General features: G+C 52.5%; 1 protein-coding gene across 3 annotated transcripts; it reads right to left on the bottom strand.

Annotated features, from left to right (window-relative positions):
• Positions 1–543: 543 nt before the first annotated feature.
• Positions 544–11360, bottom strand: MPO (myeloperoxidase). Of its 3 annotated transcripts, none has more exons than XM_084862435.1 (14): positions 11210–11360; positions 10661–10738; positions 10400–10493; positions 9915–10093; positions 9592–9715; positions 9345–9474; positions 9050–9256; positions 8064–8382; positions 5408–5568; positions 3995–4250; positions 3344–3514; positions 2344–2581; positions 1405–1619; positions 544–652 (listed from the first exon to the last, which is right to left on the bottom strand). In XM_084862435.1, the coding sequence occupies exons 2-13, from the start codon at positions 10734–10736 to the stop codon at positions 1412–1414; spliced, it is 2163 nt and encodes a 720-aa protein (XP_084718561.1). In that variant the 5' UTR covers positions 10737–10738; positions 11210–11360; the 3' UTR covers positions 544–652; positions 1405–1411. The 3 variants fall into 3 exon arrangements, with proteins under 3 accessions (XP_084718561.1, XP_084718560.1, XP_084718562.1); XM_084862434.1 differs by lacking the exon at positions 11210–11360 and adding an exon at positions 10865–10996; XM_084862436.1 differs by lacking the exon at positions 11210–11360 and adding an exon at positions 10883–10960 and having other exon boundaries at positions 10661–10741.
• Positions 11361–18848: the final 7488 nt, after the last annotated feature.

The following is an 18848-nucleotide window of genomic DNA, read 5'->3' as shown; positions in this document are numbered from 1 at the left end:
AAGAGAGAGGGATAGAGAGTTAGAAACATTGATGAGAAAGAATCATTGATCAGCTGCCTCTTGCACACCCCCTACTGGAGATGTGCCCGCAACCAAGATACATGTCCTTGACCAGAATCGAACCCGGGACCTTTCAATCCACAGGCTAACGTTCTATCCACTGAGCCAAACAGGTTTCAGCATGTTCTTGACTTCTTGCAGAACAGTGTTTGTCTCCTCTATTTCCCAGCACCTGACACATGACTGAGATAGAGTGAGCGTGTAGCAAACACATACTAGAGCAGTGCATGAACATAAGAACTTGGACACAATTCCTGTTCTCCAGGTGAGGTGGGAGGAAGGTGAGGGAGGAGGGTCCCTGCTTGGTTTGGCCTGGCCCCTAGGCTTCTAAGAACGGACTGCCTCCCATGTGTAGATCAGCTAAAGGAAGACTGCTGGACACCCTCACCCCCAATTCAGAAAACACAGGGCCCTGAGGCACAGACCACACTGGGTTCAAGTTCAGAACCCAGAGCAAGCCCTACATGGAGACTAGCCCCCCTGCAGACACACGGTAAAGATCCCCATCAGTGCCACTTTATTATCATAAATGTCAGGTACAAACAAACGGTACAAAAGAGCCAACGTGCCCCAGTTCCTCTCCAGGAAGCTCCTGTGAATAAGCAAGAGAACAAGGTAAGGAAGCAAAAAGGGAGCCCTGGACTGAGCCTGGCTCACCTCAGCTCATAGCTCAACCACCACATACAGCCCAAGTGCTAATGGCCACTCCTCCAGGGTCCCTTTTAACCAGGACACTGTTGAGGTGTAAGCTCCACGAGGGAAGAAGCAGTGTCTGCCTTTCCCTGTCGTTCCCATGCCTACCACAAGGCCTGGCAGAGAGCCAGTGCTCAGTGATCGAACAACTGGCGGATGCAAACGAGCCCTGGAAGCAACCAGGACCCTGTGATAGTAGCTGTTCCCGAGAAGGAAGCCCAGGCTTAGCAAGACTGAGTCATGTGCCAAGGTCGCACCGCTGGTAAGCTGCAGAGCAGGGATTTGAACCCAAGCAGCCCAGCTCCTGAGGTTGTGCTCCTCACCAATCCACTCCGCCGACTTCCATACACTTAATATTCACAGACACAGCAAACACACCGCAAAGGACACACATACCCAGCACACACCACACCACCCACGTTCACAGATAACACATGCACATATAATGCAATTCATATACATTGCGCACGCACATGCACACACACACACACACACACACACACACACACACACACACATGAATGCATGTCTAGCCATTTGTTTTCTCGGCCGGCACCCAGAGCAGGGGCAGGGGCTAGGGAAGAAAGAGCTGTGGTTGCCATTGCCAGCCCAGGGGTGCCCAGCCTTCACCTCCTTGCTGCACCCCCTTACCCAGCCTCTAGTCCCTCTCCCTCCAGGATGCCAGGTCCAACTTGGGGACGCTAGTGCAGTTGACAAAGTCCCGAGGGAATCTGTTGGACATGAAGATGTTGTTCTTGGACACAGTGTTGATGCCTGTGTTGTCGCAGATGATGCGAGGCAAGCTGATCTTGGCCAGGGCCTGCTGCTGCTGCGTGGTGAATATGCCCTTGTTCTGCCACCAGAACCTGCATGGGAACACCGCGGCCATGGCATCTGAGGCTCGCCAGGGCATCCCCCGGCTTGAGCCACCCCCTGGATGCCAGAGAACCACAGCAGACACCGCTCTCCAGCACAGGAGAGATCCGGGCCCTCAGGCAACCAGGGGTTTCCAAACAAGCGAAGCCCCACTCAATGCCCAGCTGGCCAGATGCCCTCCCCCAGCAACCTGCGGGCACCGCTAACGCTGGACAGGGAGCGGGGCCCGTCCCGGGCCCTGGCCTGAGCCGCACCCACGGGGATGGAGAGAATCTTGGGGGTGTTTATCATCTGCCCCCCTAGAGAGGGACACCTTTTTCTAATCTTCCCAAAGGCACACACCCCAGGCGAGGTGAGACGTAGGTACGACAGATGTCAGAAGCACGATGAGATGACACTAGGAGCAGCATGTGACTGTTCAATGGTGGCTGACAGCACCAGGACGGCGCCCGAAACACAGAGAAGGAAAGGGTGGCATTTTCTCTGTCTTTCCCGCCTTCACAGCCAGGGGCCCGGGGCCCCTCCTTGTCACCCCCCCCCCAACAGGTTCAGAGCACGTGCAAGCTGCCCTTAAGGTTCCCTGAAATATACTGGGAAGCCATGGGTTCCTCCCAGCCCTTCGTGTCGCTGGAAAAAGCTGGGGACCCAAGAGATGAGGGACAGGACCAGGGCCACCCAGCGCGCCCGGACCACCTCCCCCTGCCTCCTCCTCACCGATCGCCATCGCGGAGCTGCCTGAACTGGGTGCCGATGATGCAGGCCAGGAGCGGGCCCACGCGGCCCCCGCTGTTCAGGGGCTCGGCCACGCCGCCCATCCAGATGTCAATGTTGTTGGGCGTGCGGTACTGCGCCATCAGCTTCCGGGCCAGGTCCCCGTTCTTCAGCACCGTGGTCAGCTCGCCCTCCGTCTGGGGCTGAGGCAGTCCACAGAAGCGCCTCCAGGCATTGTACCCTGCGTCGGGGGAGGGGAGAGGTGGCTGCGGGTGCATCTCAGAAAACGCTCCTTCCCGACACACCAAGGCCATGTACAGAGTCACAGAAGGGAGGGGAGGTCGCAGAAGGGCTTCTCCCGGGCTTCAGCCCCCTGGGGAACCCTGACCCCTCAGCTCAGGCCAAGGGGAGAGCTAAGTTGCTCTAAGACCCTCTCTGTCTTTGCTTTGCCCTCCCACACTGAAGCAAACCCTCAGTTGCCTTAACGCAGGTCCAAGCACAGGACCTCTCACTGTCCCCACCTCTGGAGATCTCAGACCTCGGAGGGGTGACGTGTGTCTAGAAGGTTCAGCCAAGACGGCTGTGCCATTTCCACAGGCATTGAGGTCAGGCCGATTTGGGTTCCAGCTCCGTTCCTGACTTGGCTGGAGAACCCAGGCAGGTCTCGCATCTCTGCAAGCCTGTCTCCTCGTCAGTAAAATGTGTGAAATGATACGCTTCCCCTCAGAGTTCAGGTAAAGTGGAGCAAAATGAAGTGATGATGGAGACGGGTTTTCAGGCTCCGCAGGTGAGGGGGCTTGTTGTTCTGATGCTGATGCTCCAAGTGTAAGGGTGTCAGCAATGCAGAGGAGGCCAGGAAAATGGACAAGGTGGGCCCAGGGAGGGGTAAGTGCCTGACCTCAGACCGATTCCTAAGGGCAGGGTGCGAGGGCTGGAGGAGGAAGCCTTGGGTGGCTGGGGACACGGGAGCGGGGATGGGGAGGAGGATCCCGCAGCCCCTCACCTGGGAGGCCGTGGTCCCGGCTGCGCTGCATGTTCAGTGCGGGCAGGTCCAGCCCGATCCGCATGACCTGCTCAAACAGCCGCTCCCGGATCTCATCCACCACAATTTGGTTCTGGCGGTTCAGCTTGGCAGGGGTGGCCATGAGGCCCCGGAGGATGGGGTCGATGCCACCTGGGGGCAAGAGGAGCAAGGTTGGGGGGGGGGGAAAGGGTGTCTGGCTCAGCATCAGAGCTCAGGAAGGCGTCAGGGGTAAGTCCACGGTAGGGTCAGGCGGATTGCAGAAGAGGGCTGTGCATACGCAGCTCCTGGTGCCAAGGTGGTCCCAGTGGGAAGGCTCTCACTGGGGCATCAAGGTCTCGGGGGACTATGTCATTCGGACTTGTAAGGTCAGGGTACTCCCAACACCCCTGATCTCAGGGGTCTCAGAGTCACAACACACAGGAAGGAGCCAGCTCCCTATGAGCCGTCTCCACCCCATTCTTTATGCTGAGATGTAGAAGCAAGTCAGGTAAACTGAGGCTGGAAAGTCAGATCAGACCCAGAGAAGCGGAAGGAAAGAGGATTTCTCCTGCCTTAGCTCCCTGCGGCTAAACCCATCCCTCCCGACCCTCAGCTGCCAGCTCACTCTCTCCTGGCCGAGGTCCCACTCACCTTCCTTCACAACCCTCCAGGAGGCAAAAAAGACCTTGCTGAGCGGAACACGGGGATTGGGCCCCTTGGGTTTGTACTGACTGTCCAGGCGGAACATGAAAGGTTGGATGAGGGTGTGGCCATAGCGAAAGGCGTTGGTGAAGACGTTTGAGATCCGAGGGTCCACCGAGTCATTGTAGCTGCGGTACTTGGGCAGGTACTTCTTCATGGCCTCTGGGCCCAGCACCAGGGGCAGGTAGTCCCGGTAAGTGATGATCTAAAGAAAAGTCACTCAGAGTGGCCTCTCTACTCACCCCTCCCTGCAGAGTCGCCACCTGCCCCTGGCTCGGGGGATACCAGGGAACTACCACCCATAGCACTGGATCTAAGTCTGACAGAATGGCACCCAGGGCATATAAGCAGAGCTTTTGCCCGCTGTGTGACCTTGGGCAAGTTATTAACCTCTCTGAGCCTCAGTTCCTCAAAGGTAAATTAAAGTTAATTTTGCTGCCCTCTGCCTGGGATTAAGTAAGAAAGGGCCTCTGTTAGTCATTGATAACTCCCTGGACTTGGAGTTATCCATGTCTCATTTCTCTTACTAACTGAAAAACCCCTTGTAGGCAATGATTATATCTCCTTTCTCTTGGAATTGCTCAGTGCCCAGCAAGTACCTGGCTCCCAGTAGGGTTCAATGTATGACTGTGGGAGGAGGGGAGGCAAGAAGGAAAAGGACCACCCGCCCTAGGTGGCTTTCCCCAGGGAGGAAGAGATACAGAACCACCTCACTCTAGACTCTAGACTCTGGAATTTCCTCCAAGGCTTAAATGAATCTCACTTAAATTCTTGGTGCAGCTCAGAAACTCATCCTCTGCTCCTGCAACTTTCTCCCCTACCAGTTTTTCAAAGGTGTGTGTGTGTGTGTGTGTGTGTGTGTGTGTGTGTATGTCTCCAGGAGAGGATGGGGGATGGGGGATGAGGGTGCTGGAACATCAAAGGTTGGAAGAGGAAACCAGGAACACGGCCCGGGAATAAATAAGGTTAAGGAGATGGGGTGAGCTAGGATAAAGCAAAAGAGAACAGGTAAGTGGGTAAAAGAGCCAAGGGTACCAATGAAGTAAAGGAAAGGAGAGGAATTTATGTAACTGCTACTTTAGACCCAGGCGTTTAACCCTCCCAGTTCCATTCTCAATGGACAGAAGAACAGACAGGGGAGCAAGCCTGGGAAAGAGAAGATGGAAGACAAGCATTACTTGTCAGGCATGTAGTACCTGCCTGGTGTGTTCATACATGTCCTTTACTCTTTGCAGTATCATGGATGAAGAAACGGAGGCCCCTGAGGTTAAACTGCCCAAGGTCAGACAGCCTGTGCCAGGGGCACGTGTGGGTGCCAGCTCTGCCCGGGCCCTGGCATCACTGGTGCTCAGGATCGCCTACCTGGACCATGGCTCCCACAATCTTCCGGGCTTCCTGGTAGAGCCTCTCCCCATTCCAGCGGGGATTCAGGCGCCTGAGCTGTGTGGCCAGCCGGTTGTGCTCCCGCAGAAAGAGTGTGTGCATGGAGGTGAGCTCGGGCATCTCGCTGGAACGGGTGTCCCCTGAGGATGGAAGTCACTCCTAAGTCCTCCATCCCATAAAGGACTTGCTCCGTTCAAACTCCCTCCCCTGAAATGCCTCCCGCCCAGTCCACCCCTCTTTGCACACCACGTTCAGATCACACCTCCCGGCCTGTGGTGATTCCCCGGCCCACCACAATAGCTCCATCCTTGGTCTAGGGGCGCTGCTGGTCAGAGAGGTTCATTCGATAGGGGTCAGATCTGACATAGGACTTGCTACCTTCCCGCACCTGAGACTGGGGAGCTCCTTGAGAACCAGGCTTGCTGTCTTTTGCCTTTTTTGTTTCTGACCTCTCACCCCACATACACAGGAAGATGCACGGGGTTTAACACGGTGCTTGGTGCAAAGTAGGAGAGCCGTGAACACGGCCTGGTTGACTGATTCCCTTGGTTTAGGGAAAGCCAAAAAGCAGCATGCCTGTTGGCACTCCCTACTTCCATGCTCCAGTCAGGAACAGCCAATGATCTCAGCATTCTAACTTGCTAAAATCAGACGCCACCTCAGAATCCTTCTCAACACGGGACTCTAGAAAGCCACTACCTTATGAGTTAACTCTGGTCAAAGTTGCCATCCCCACCCTGACTACATGCTAATTGTGCAGCCTATTCAGGGAAGTGGCTAAAACAGAGAAAAAAGTCCATTCCTGAGACTCTTAAAAAAAACACACAACTGAGTTAGACCCTGGTCCCTCTAGTCCTCCCCCCACCCTTCTCTGGGAGGGCTCCAGGCCCGCTTCAGCAGGGCATTGGGGTTAGTCCTCACCAGCTCTAAACGGCTGGTGGGAAGGAATTCCATGACAGCAGCTTTTCCATCCCAGGAGCTGCCAGAGATCGTGATGATCCAGGTCTGGGAGAGGCAACTTGCCAACCCAGGCTGGAGGCAGCCGAGGCCGGCTGAGGACTGCAGCTCTTCCCTCACTAGCCCCAAAAGAGTCCACACTGCGCTCCTCCCCAGGGCTCAGCCATGAGAAGCCACCGGGAGGAGAGGTTGGGAGGTCACAGGGAAGGGCCCAGGCCCACTATTGGATCTACATTAAAAAACAGTGGCGTAGCCCTGCTCGGTGCAGCTCAGTTGGTTGCAAGTTGTCCCGCACACCAAAGGGTCGCTGGTTCGATTTCCACATGTCCGGGCTGCAGGCCTGATCCCCGGTGGTGGAGTGCAGAAAGCTATTGATCAGTGTTTCTCTCCCTCCCCTTTCCTCTCTCTTTTAAAATAACTTTTTAAAAAAACCCACAGATAAAATGAAATGTAAAAATAAAGAATGCATCTCTTACCTAAGTATGTTCTGTTACTAAAAACAAACAAAAAAACATTGGGGCAAATTATACAACTGTCTAATCACTATGCTATACACCAGAAACTAATCTACATAGCAAAAGCATAATATGCTAATTAGACCAGACGTCCTTCTGGGTGACCTTTCAGATGGAGCCGGGCGGCAGGGGCCGAGCCCCTCACATGAATTTCGTGCATTGGGCCTCTAGTATAAAATAATACTGAATGCCAACTGTAACTGAAAAACAAAAATTTTAAAATAAAGTTCAAGACAATTAAAAGACCCAGTGGAGTGGGGCGGGGGGATTGGAAAATTTCTGAGTATGGGCACCATCCCTGCCCCAGTGGTATCCCCAGGGCCGCCAGCTGTTCACAGTTACACTCCCACGCTGTCTCATTACAGGGACTCAAGATGGGCAGGAGGCGATAGGGAGCATGGCCGTCCAACAGTGCTTCCTGAATGGGAGCCGCTAGCCCGTGAGGCTGGGAAGCATGTGAAATGTGGCCAGTGCAGGGGAGAAACTGAATGTTTAAAGTACATTCATTTAAATTAACTTACGTTTGCATGCCAACAGCCACCTGTGGCTAGTGGCTACCCAACTGACGATGTGGTTCAAGAGGGTGATGGTCTCCCATTGTTCTCTGTCCCTTAGCTCCCCGGCCCTGGGGACTCCACTGTCCTCTATGCCAGAGTCCAGAGGGAAAGAGAGACAGACAGAGAAGCGAGTGGACAGAGGCTCCTCCGGCCATTCCTGAATCTCCTTCTTAGGTTTGAGTTTTTGTGGGGTTTTTTTTTGTTTTGTTTTTTTGTTTTCCTTTCTGGCTCCATCAACTTGTCACCAAGGCAACTGGAATAATATCATGAAGTTGGTGAGGGTACAAGCTGCTTACAAATAGGCCCTCTGCCGAAACCGGTTTGGCTCAGTAGATAGAGCGTGGGCCTATCAAGGGTCCCAGGTTCGATTCCGGTCAAGGGCATGTACCTTGGTTGCAGGCACATCCCGTGTAGGGGGTGTGCAGGAGGCAGCTGATCGATGATTCTCTCTCATCGATGTTTCTAACTCTCTATCCCTCTCTCTTCCTCTCTGTGAAAAATCAATAAAATATATATATATATATATTAAAAAAAAAAAAAATAGGCCCTCCGTGGCTCCGGCAGGGGGCACCCCTGTGCCATCCCGGGTCCCTGACCAGGTCTGACCTGCCAGGAAGCAGCGGATGTTCGCGGAGCTGTTGGTGAGGAGGCAGGGGTCATGTTCCAGGCGGTCGAAAGGCAGCAGGGCGCGGCCGTTGTCCTTGAAGGCCCGGTTGACGGCCATCAGCCCCAGCTGGTTGGACATGTTGCGAAGGTCCGTGGCCAAGGGTTCCTCGCTGCCATACAGCATGCTGGCGTCCAGGAAGGAGGTGAGCGCGTTGATCTGGTTGCGGATGGTGATGTTGTTGTCTGGGCAGGCGGGGCAGGAGCGGAAGAAGGGGATGCAGTCCCGGCGGTTCCTGATGCGGGGGTCATTGGGCGGGATCTGCGTGCACAGAGGGAGACCCAGCCAGCTCACCACGGCGGGGACAGCGGGCAGGAGTGGCCCACCCTCCTGAAGGCCTGGATCCCACCTCGGAAAGCAGCCTGCAGCCGAGAACCAGTGGGGGAGACCCAGACACCAAAATAGGGTCCCTCAGGACTTAGCCATCTGAGGTTCCCGGGGCAGGGTGCCTCTGAGCTCCAGGGTGATGGCTAGAAAGCTGGGCTGGGGACGTGGGGCTCCTCGGAGATGAACCCACCAGTCCTCTGACCTTCCCCCTTCACATCCTGTCTCACTCCTTCTCCGCTCTGGGTCTGCTCCTCCCTCCCGCTCCTCTTCTTTTCCCTTTCCTGTTCTGGAACCTCTCCTCCCGGTCCCTTTCCTGCCTCTCAGGTTCTCCTTCCTTCTCTCCTACTCTCCCTACACCAACCAGCCAGGCCCCACAACCCAGGCCCTGAGCATCAGGTACCCATGCACAGAGGTTTGGAGGACAGTGGGAAGGGCCTCAGCTGGGGGTGGGAGGAGGGGTGCAGGGAAGAGAGGGCTGGGGTCAGCCTTACTAGGGAGCTAGGGAAGGAAACCTGAGCCCAGAGGGAGGTGCCCATTTCTAGGAACGATGTCTGCTTTCCCCACCCGGCAGGCAGGCAGGCGGGAAGAAGAGAGCGCGCACCTTGAGCGGAAAGCAGGGCAACTGCTGCAGGCAGCTGGTCTCGCAGTCAAGGCCGCTGACAAAGGCGACCCGCGCGGCCGGCTCGGGGGTGAAGTCGAGGTCGTGGTCGATGAACTGGCCCCACTGCATGAACAGGAGCGAGCGCTCTTGGTCCGGGGTCAGCTGCTCCGTGGGGAAGCGCACGATGGCGTTGGAGACGGCGCGGGCCTGCGGGACGCGGACGTCAGGGGCTGCCCCGGGGCCGCCCGGGCCCGGTCACCCACGCCGTCCCTCCCTGCCGCCGGCCAGGGCTCACCAGGGGCACCGGGAAGCCGCCGCGCTTGATCCCCGGCGTCCAGCCGAAGGGCCGCCCGACGCCGTCCTCGTACTCCGCCGGCAGCCAGCGCGCAAAGGCGCGGTTGGAGGCGCCCAGCGTGGGGCGGCGCCTGCGGGGACAGGAGCGGACGCTAGGTGGCGCTGCGCGGGCCCCGGGACGCCGCTGCCCAGACCAGCCCGCCCGCCGGCCAGGTGCCCCCCCCCCCCCCCACGCGCCCCGGGCACACCTGTTGTTGCACTGGCCCGTGATGGTGCGGTACTTGTCCCCCTCGGGGCACGTCACCCCCACGTCCCGGTAGGCGCAGCCGCTGGACTTGGACAGCAGGTTCAGCTGGGCGGGCGTCAGTACGTCTGCGGGCAGGGGAGCGAGAGATGGGGGAGCTGAGCCCCTCGCTTCCTCTCCTAGGCTGAGAAGCCTGGGTTGGGGAGGGGAGGCTCGATGTCCCTGAGAGGAGTTGGGGGGGTGGGAGGGTTGGATCTCTGGGAGGTGGTAGAGTCGCTTGGAGGGGTCCCTGGTGGAGCAGGCGTTGGGGTGCAGGGGCAGCAGTACCAGTGACATTGAAGGGTCTTCTTGACCGCAAGGGCCGCAGCTTCCCCTCCAGCAAGCTCAGGGCCACGTGCAGGTAGTCAGCCGCCCGCGCAGCCGTCCTGGTGGCCGCCACGGGCTGCTTGAAGTAGGACAGGAGCTCCATGGGGCTGGCCGATCCGCTGCGGAGCCGCTGCTTGATGCTGCGTTGGAGAAGGGAGGGCCAGGGAAAGTGGGCGGAGCCCCTCCGCGGAGCCCCAGCCCCGCAGGCGGACACACAGGACAGTGTGGCAGACTCAGACAGGAAGGCTTCCCTGGATAAGCGGGGTATGGACCTGGGTGTCCAGGCAGAGGCAAGGCCAGGGGAGGGGTGGCTCTGAAGATGTTCTCACACTCAGAGACTGACAGACAGACAGACAGACAGAGGGCCCCGCCCCACTTCCCGTGCCTGCTTCTTTTCCCAAAGGCCTGGCAGCCTTGCCCGGAGCCGGACAGTGCCCGGCACCCACCTTTCCCGCCGCTCCTTGTAGGCCTTGTCCACTAGCCGCTTCGCCTCCTCCATGCAGGTCACCACCACGGAGGTCTCCACCTCCCCCAGGTCAGCTGCCCGGATTAGGGGTTGCAAGGTCAGGATTGGGCCCAGAACACACACACCCCGCCCCCTGCCCGTGAGACCCCCGAGAGCCAGGATGGCCTTCGCTGAGGAAGGAATCCCTGGCACTCAGACCCACTCCCCACACACCGCCCCTCCCTTCCTTCTGGACGGTTACCTGGAGTGGCCCCCTCAGAGGGCCGGGGCCAGGCCAGAGTGGCCAGGAGCCCGGTGAGGGCCAAGAGCAGCTTCATCTCTACAACAAGACCCCACGCCCAGTCAGTGTCCAGAGCTCACGGTGCACTGGGGAGAAGAGAGCCCCACCATCCCACTCCTCCCAGCCCTCCTCCCCCTCCTTTGCACCTTCCTGCCCCAGTCCCACCTCACTGGGCCTTGTCTATAGTCAGAGCCCAGGCCTCCTTGAGCGAGGGGTGCGCACGCAGTGCCCCTCCTTTGCTAGCTTCCGTCACTCAGCCCCCCCAGCACCTGACTTGTGAAGTTCCCTAGCATTGGCAGAGCCTCTCAGCTGGCTCTAGGCTTTTATGTCCTCCAAGCTGCGGGGGGAGAGGGGAGGTTTGAGGAAGGCAAGGCCCGCCCCTAGAGACTGAGCTCTCTCCCCTCCCCCACTGGAGAGAGGTCCCTGATAGGGGAGAGAAGGGCAGGACAGGAGGGTCCAGAACTGTCCCCTTGTCTAAGCCCACCTCCCCTCCCCAGTTTCTGATCTAACCTGGTCTCCAGGGTTCCTTTGAAAAGGACAACGGTCAGGAACCAACAGCCCAAACAATGATGGGAACTCGAGAGAGACACCCGAGGAGGAGGGAAGGTAAAGGGGAGAGCTGGAGTGATGATGATGATGATCCCATCAGCCTCAGGGTACTGTCCCCACCCCCAACTGTAACCTGGCCCCCGAGGCCAACCCCGGTGGGCAGCCGCCCATTCCCAGTAAAGGCTAAAGGGACCGGAAACCTGGCTGGAGACCGTTGGGTTTCACAGGAAAGAGGACCCCCGGGGCTATGGGCTCAGGACCAAGGTAACTTCCTCTATCTTTCTCTTCCTCCCCTTCCTTCTCGGCTTTTGGTAGGGGGCTGCCTCCAGCACCCCCACCATCTGCTCCCAGACATCAGGAACCAGGTTGTGGTTAGTGGTCTGTTGGGCGATGCAGCCCGAGGCCACTCTGAGACAAGACCAATGCAGCCAGGAGGACTGGGGCTAGACTCCGGGCCTGTTCTGAAATAGGAGAGGGGGAAGTTTCTCCGCTGAAGCAGGCTGCCAAAGGGGCCACCATTCGCAGGCAGGAAAAGAGCCCTGGGACTAAGGACTGCATTTGTCCACCTGCCTGGGACCTCATCAGCCTGGGCGCACACCAACCATGGCTCCCATGTCCTGTTTGGCCGAGCCACACCTCCTACTCCCGCCACCTGCCTGCCCTCACTCTTGTCTTCTGTGCCCAGAACACATCTTCCTGGTCAAGGAATAAGGGACAGCAACACACCCGGAGCACCGCTCCAGAGACCCCGAACCCCACTGGGGAGCAGAGCCCGGGGGCCCATGAGAGAGAAGACGTTCTCCCAGGCTTGCTTTGCGAGGTGTGAACTTGGACAAGCAACTCTTTTTTTTTTTTTTTTAATCTTTATTGTTGAAAGTACTACATATGTTTCCCCTTATTCCCCATTGACCCCTTCTATCCCACTGGACAAGGAACTCTTTGTGAGTCAGGTCCTACAGTTTTATAGACTTTTGAAGATACTTTTTTAATCCTATAAGATAGGGGTGTCGAACTCAATCAGAGAAGGGGCCAAAATCTAAAATCCAGCCTAAATCGCGGGCCGAATGGTTTACTGAACAGTCATAAACTGACAATGTCATAAACTGACAGCGGAGTGCAGTGATGACAGCGCGGTGCAGACCACATTGCAAGGCCTGGCGGGCTGGATTTGGCCCGCAGGCCGTGTGTTTGACACATGTGCTATAAGAAATATATTTCTAGCCGAAACCGTGGATAGAGCGTCGGCCTGCGGACTGAAAGGTCCCAGGTTCGATTCTGATCAAGGGCATGTACATGGGTTGCGGGCACATCCCCGGTAGGGGGTGTGCAAGAGGCAGCTGGTGGATGTTTCTCTCTCATAGATGTTTCTAGCTTTCTATCCCTCTCCCTTCCTCTCTGTAAAAAATCAATAAAATATATTTTAAAAATATATATATTTCCATTCACAAAAAAATTATAGAACACAAGCACAAAGTTTAAAAAATCAAAATTACTTATAATTAGTGAGCATATATGTATTATTTTTCTTTCCAGATTTGTTGTTTTTTACATAAATAAGAAGCAAGAGATGCATCATTCACCGATAACCTCATGTCATAATTAGGTATCCTGTGTGTAGATATCATATGTATTTTAAATAATGGTGAGAACAGACTTTAAATATTGTTTTATGAACCTCCTTTCAGTATTTAACAATGTAGCCTGGACTTCTATGTTAACAAACACAGATTTACTTTATCTTTATGTCTGCGGAGTATTTTCGTATAAAATACGATGATTCATTCGGTAATCCTCTCTTGTCAGGTACTGGGGTTGTTTCCTATTTTCACTATTATAAGCAAAACTAGGATCAACATCCATGGAGTTAAACTTCTAGTCACATCTTCAATCATTTCCTTAGGCAAGAAGTTCTGAAAGGCCGAAGCCGGTTTGGCTCAGTGGTAGAGCGTTGGTCTGCGGACTGAAAGGTCCCAGGTTCGATTCCGGTCAAGGGCATGTACATTGGTTGCGGGCATATACCCAGTAGCGGGTGTGCAAGAGGCAGCTGGTCAATCTTTCTCTCTCATCAACGTTTCTAACTCTCTATTTCTCTCCCTTCCTCTCTGTGAAAAATCAATAAAATATATTTAAAAAAAAAAAAAAGAAGAAGTTCTGAAAGTAAAATTGCTGTATTTTGAGTATCCACATTTTTAAGGCTTTTTACAAAAAAACAAAAAACAAAAACATTTGTCACATTGCCTCGTGAAATTGCACCTCATCTCCCATCAGCATGCAAGCACGCACTCCCAGCACCCTCATCCATTCTGACGATCAGTGTCCTTTCGCTCTTTCAAGGAAATTGTCAAGGCTCTGGTGGGAAGAGACATTTAATAAAAGCTCCTCTTGGCACAGATGAGAGAGAGAGAGTGAAAGAAATGACAGCCAACGGCAGCGCAGTAGCGCCGTCGGAACAATCTAGCCAGGTCTCTGGACATCCACACCAGCACTCTTCGCCCAATGGCCTCCACACACTGTTTCTGACCTTGAACTCGGGCATTTATTCAGCAGGTATTGACTGCCAGGCAGGTACTGTGCTGGCCACTAGGCGTTCTCTGCTGAGCAAAGAGCAGGCCTTGTCCTGGAGGATTCGGTGGAGGATGCAGAAAGACACCCCAAAAGCTGTGTGCAGGGTTCTTTGGAGCATCGGAGAACAGCACTTGAACCAACTGGGGGGGACCTAGAAAAGCTTTCTTGAGGAGCTGGTGCTTGAGATTATCTTGAAGAATGCTTAAAAGTTGGCTAAGTGGACACAGCACAGGACTGGACACAGGTGGGCTCCATGCAGATCATTACACCATGAGACGGTGGAGTAGGATGAGGCGGAGGCCCAGGACCCAGCACCCTCTGACCTGCTGAGAAGTCCTTGTCCTGAAGACTCCAGGGGGCCACAAAGGCTATGCAGTGCACGGTGACAGTTTTAGTTTAGAAACCTCACTTGGGCAGCAGAGCGGAGGGTGCACTGGGGCAGGGATAGGGCAGGCCCGGAGGCACCCTAATGATTCATGGGCCTCAAAAGGTCACCCCGTTTTCCCGGGGGTGGCGATGAATGTTTGAAAAACGAAAGCCTTTTCAAAGAACGACGTGAAAATCCCCTTCATTCTCAAGACGTATGAGCTCCAAACCATCTGCCTTTGGCTCTGGGCGGGGGCCGTGGGCCTGCCTTTGTGTGCAGAGGCTTGAGATGCTGCTCTGTGACTTTACAGTGTTTCCAACCAATGAACGGCCCGACCAGGATGGCTACACGGAAGCCCACTGCACCTCTGCGGACCCCTCGTCTAGGACCTCCTTGTCTGGCCCAGGTGTCCTTGAGGTCCTAAGGGCTTCCCAGCGTGCACAGCAACCAGAAGGAGAATGCATTGTCCCAGGAGCTATTCCAAACAAGCCTTGTCCCATGAGTTCCCCTCCCCCTCCCCCCACCTCCCCATCCCGCAGCCCCCCATCCTGGGGGTGGCCTCTGGAGGGCACTGCGGGGACCCTGCCTCTCAAGCCCATAGTCCTTAGAGGATGTCCCCGACCCACCCCTAAGGTGAAGTCCAACTGCCTGTGGGATAACGGGCCCTCTCCGCCACAGTTTGCAAAAACAGTTTGTTCTTTCTTCATGCTGTTTGGGGAACAGTTCAGTTGGGATTACTGCCAGATTTCCTGTGCTCGCGTGTGGTTGGAGAGCAGGAGGCCATGGACGCTGGGGAGGGGCGGAGGGCGATGACTCCTCAGACACACCAATTGCACCCAGCCCAAAAACCTTGTTTCCTCTCTCTTTCAAATTTTAAAAATTAATTTTGAATTATCCAGGTCATCCTTAGAGCCACTTTGAGTAAAATTAAAATATAACGAGTCAGGTTCAAGCTCTCTTTAGATTGGGGCATTGCACCCTCCCCAGTTCCAGTCCCCTTCCTCCGCTCCTGAGGCAAGACACACGGGGCATTTTGTGTTTGTCCTTCCAAACCTTGTACTTTACATTTGTTTCTATAGATGGATCTGTGGGAAATAGCCTTCAGTTTTCCATAAATGCTATCACATTATAGACACCGCTGGGCAATGTGCTTCTCTCGCTCAACAGTACGCCTAGACAGCAATCTCACTTTTTAATTGCTACGTAGTATGCTCTCACAGTTGTACCTTCATTATGCAAGCATTTCTTCATTGATGGAAATTTTCCTTTTTTCCTTTTTCAGTAATAAAGACAATGAAATAAAGGCCTCTTTGTACACACACACACACACACACACGCCCATGCACACGTGTTCTCCAGGGTGACGCCCATTCACACGTGTTCTCCAGGGTGAAGCTTGAGACGTGGGCCACAGATTTTGTGCATTTTAAAATTTTAACAGCTAGATGTTGCCAAACTGTCCTCCAAACTTTGTAAAATTTTAAAGATTGGAATCCCATTATTGGATCAATGTTTATTTCTTTGATGAATAGTGAGACTGAGCACCTTTCCATTTGTATTATCTCTTCTGCAAATTTCCTGTATTTGGTTTTATCCATTTTCCTAATGGGTTGTCCCTTCTTATTGATTTGTAAAAGATATTATGTTCTGGATAAACACTAATCTGCCAGCTATGTGTGTTACTAATGTGTGTGTTTTTTCCCAGTCTGTCACTTTTCATTTCTGTTGTTTTTTTTTTAATAGGGTTTTAATTTTTTTTTTTTATTAAAGTTACAAAGTCTTTTTTTTTAAATTTATTTTTTATTGACTTTTTACAGAGAGGAAGAGAGAGATAGAGAGTTAGAAACATCGATGAGAGAGAATCATCGACCAGCTGCCTCTTGCACACTCCCTACTGGAGATGTGCCCGCAGCCAAGGTACATGCCCTTGACCGGAATCGAACCCGGGACCTTTCAGTCTGCAGGCCGACGCTCTATCCACTGAGCCAAACCGGTTTCGGCTAATAGGGTTTTAATTTTGATTGGTCAAATTTACCCATCTTTTCCTTTATGTTTTTTTTTTTTTTTCCAGACTTGGTTAAGAGGATCTCTCTTTCTACAAGATCATAAACATATTTTCTGATATATTTTTAGTACTTTGATTTTTCACATAGAGATTGCTAAACTATCTGGAATTTTTGTATATGCATAATGTAAGGGAGGGAGCTACTTTCAATATTTTCCAAATAAATAACCAATTGGCTCAATGCCTTTAATTGAATAATCTATCATTTCTCCACTGAAGTGAGATAAGTTTTTATCCCACCATAAATGTATATTTTATTCTACTGATCTACAAGTCTATATATCCATTCCCATGCTAATACTTCATTATTGCAACTACCTTTTCTAATATGCTTTGATTTCTGGTAAGATAAATTCTCCTTTTTTCAAAAGAATCTTCAACATTCTAACACATTTAGTCTGTCTCATGAACTTTTGAAAGTGCAATTCCATGAGAACTCCTATTGAGATTTTTATTGATATTGTATTCAATTTATACATAAACTTGGTGACATTGACATCTTGATGATATTAAGTTTTCCCATCTATGTACATTCATTCACTCAACATATATTTACTGAGCACTCATGTGCTGACCCTGTTCTGAGTCCTGGGGATATAGCAATCAACAAGTTACTTGCTCTCATGGAGTTTCCTCTTTTGAGTAATGCACTGAGTATACATTCCTGAGTGTATAATTTTATTTCAGTCTACTTTTCTATTCTCTATTGAACTGTTATTGTTTCACCTTCTTGTTAGGTTTGTTCCTAAATACTTCCTTTTTGAAAAATGTATATAAATTTGATCTTTAAATTTCTCCACAGAACTTGTAAACTCTATAAGTATTCTTTCCCATAAAAGCATTCAAGGTAACTATTTTAAAGATAAAAAATCCAGTATGCTTCTTTTCATTTTCTTTAGGAGGTAGATTCCTAAATCTGAAAAGCACTGGACATTTTACACCCACCATTCTAGAAAGGTTTCATTCTCTATTTAATAAAAACAGATTAAAATTTTTCAAAGAGTAAGTATTCAAGCTTTTGTTAGTTTCAAATACTGCTTCAAAAATTTGTTTAGGGAAGTATTTTAAAGGTAAAGACAAGTTAAATTACATGACTATACAGATGTTTGATAGTTATTCTGTTAACTCCCTTTATACTTGTGTTTATTGGTGGGGGGTAGAGGAGTAAACTTTTATGAGACAAAATTCTACACAAACACACACACAAAAAAAAACACCAACAATTCACACACACACACACACACACACACACACACACCCCACCAAAACTCAAGGAAAAAACAATGCAAGATTCACATTAGTTACAATTCAGAGACTGATAAAGCTAATGCCAGTCAGCACGTGAAAACGTAAGTGCAGCAATGGGCCCCCTGCCATGGGATGGCAATTGGGCAATGTTAGTCAAAGTCCAAAATGCATATTTGCTCTGACCCGGCAATATTACATCCAGGAAGGAGCTTATCCCCCAGAGGCAGGCTTAGGAAAGCGTAAAGACATCTGCACAAGGGCGTTCACTTCAGCCTCATTTCCAACCACCAACAGATGAGACACAGGCCAAACAGCCATCGCAGAAATCTGCCGCATTGTGATGCTCCACTGGATGCGTTTTGTTGTTGTTGTTGTTGTTCGTTTTTGCCTTTAAGACTGACGAGGGAGGTCAATATGTAACAATATGGAAAGATATCTCCCCCAATACATCTAATTAAAATAATGTAAAAATAAAGGCAGACATTCTCACTTTTGTCTCAGGGCCCCTGGGGAGAAGGAGAATGCACAACAGTCACACTTGGAACACCCCCCAACCCCTACCCCCACCCCGTCAGTAGCCCTGGGGCACCTTCTGCTCTGGGCCGCCTCCAGGCCCCGAGCTGTGTGCCCAACTCCGCCATAGGCAGCCTGCTCCGAGGGTTCTGGATAGGACCGCCCATCTGTCTGTCTTTTCTGGAACCCTGCCATTGCTAGTCTCGCTATGCATGGTGAGTGTTTGCTTCTTGGTTAGTTTTTCTTGCATCGATTATCTCCGTGCGTTTGGTGCAGGGGAATCAAGACTGCAGAATGTGCCTTGTCTGTGCTCCCTCCGTCCCTTGCCCAGGCCTCTCGCTCCCTCCAAGACCCTGCCCCAACTCTCAACACCCGGCCCTGCAACCAGGGAAGCTGACAGACTGTCTTCTGCAGAGAAGAAGCTCACCAGCGGCTGGCTGCTCCCTCCGTGTGCCCCAGGCACCCTGGGATGTAACTTCTAGGCCAGTGTTTCCCAACCTTCTCTCATGATGAGAATCACCTGGTGGAGTTGTTAAAACACAGATTCCTGAATCCCAACTAAGAAGTGCTAAACTAGAATTTTTGGGAACATATAGGTAAAATTGTATACTTAACTAGTGCTCTAAGACAGATTTTATATACAGAGCACTAAGTTAGGTATGCAATTTTACCTATATGTTCTCAAAAATTCTAGTTTAGCACTTCTTAGTTGGGATTCAGGAATCTGTGTTTTAACAACTCCACCAGGTGATTCTCATCATGAGAGAAGTTTGGGAAACACTGTAGGCTCTCAAGTCCAGCATGACCCGCCCCTGCAGGAGTCCTCCGCCCCAGGAAGAATC

This window comes from Pipistrellus hanaki, assembly GCF_964339955.1.
Source record: "Pipistrellus hanaki genome assembly, chromosome: 16".
In the NCBI taxonomy this organism is placed as follows: domain Eukaryota; kingdom Metazoa; phylum Chordata; class Mammalia; order Chiroptera; family Vespertilionidae; genus Pipistrellus; species Pipistrellus hanaki.
Note: the sequence above shows the minus strand (reverse complement) of the source record. Positions and strands in the feature narration are given on the sequence as shown.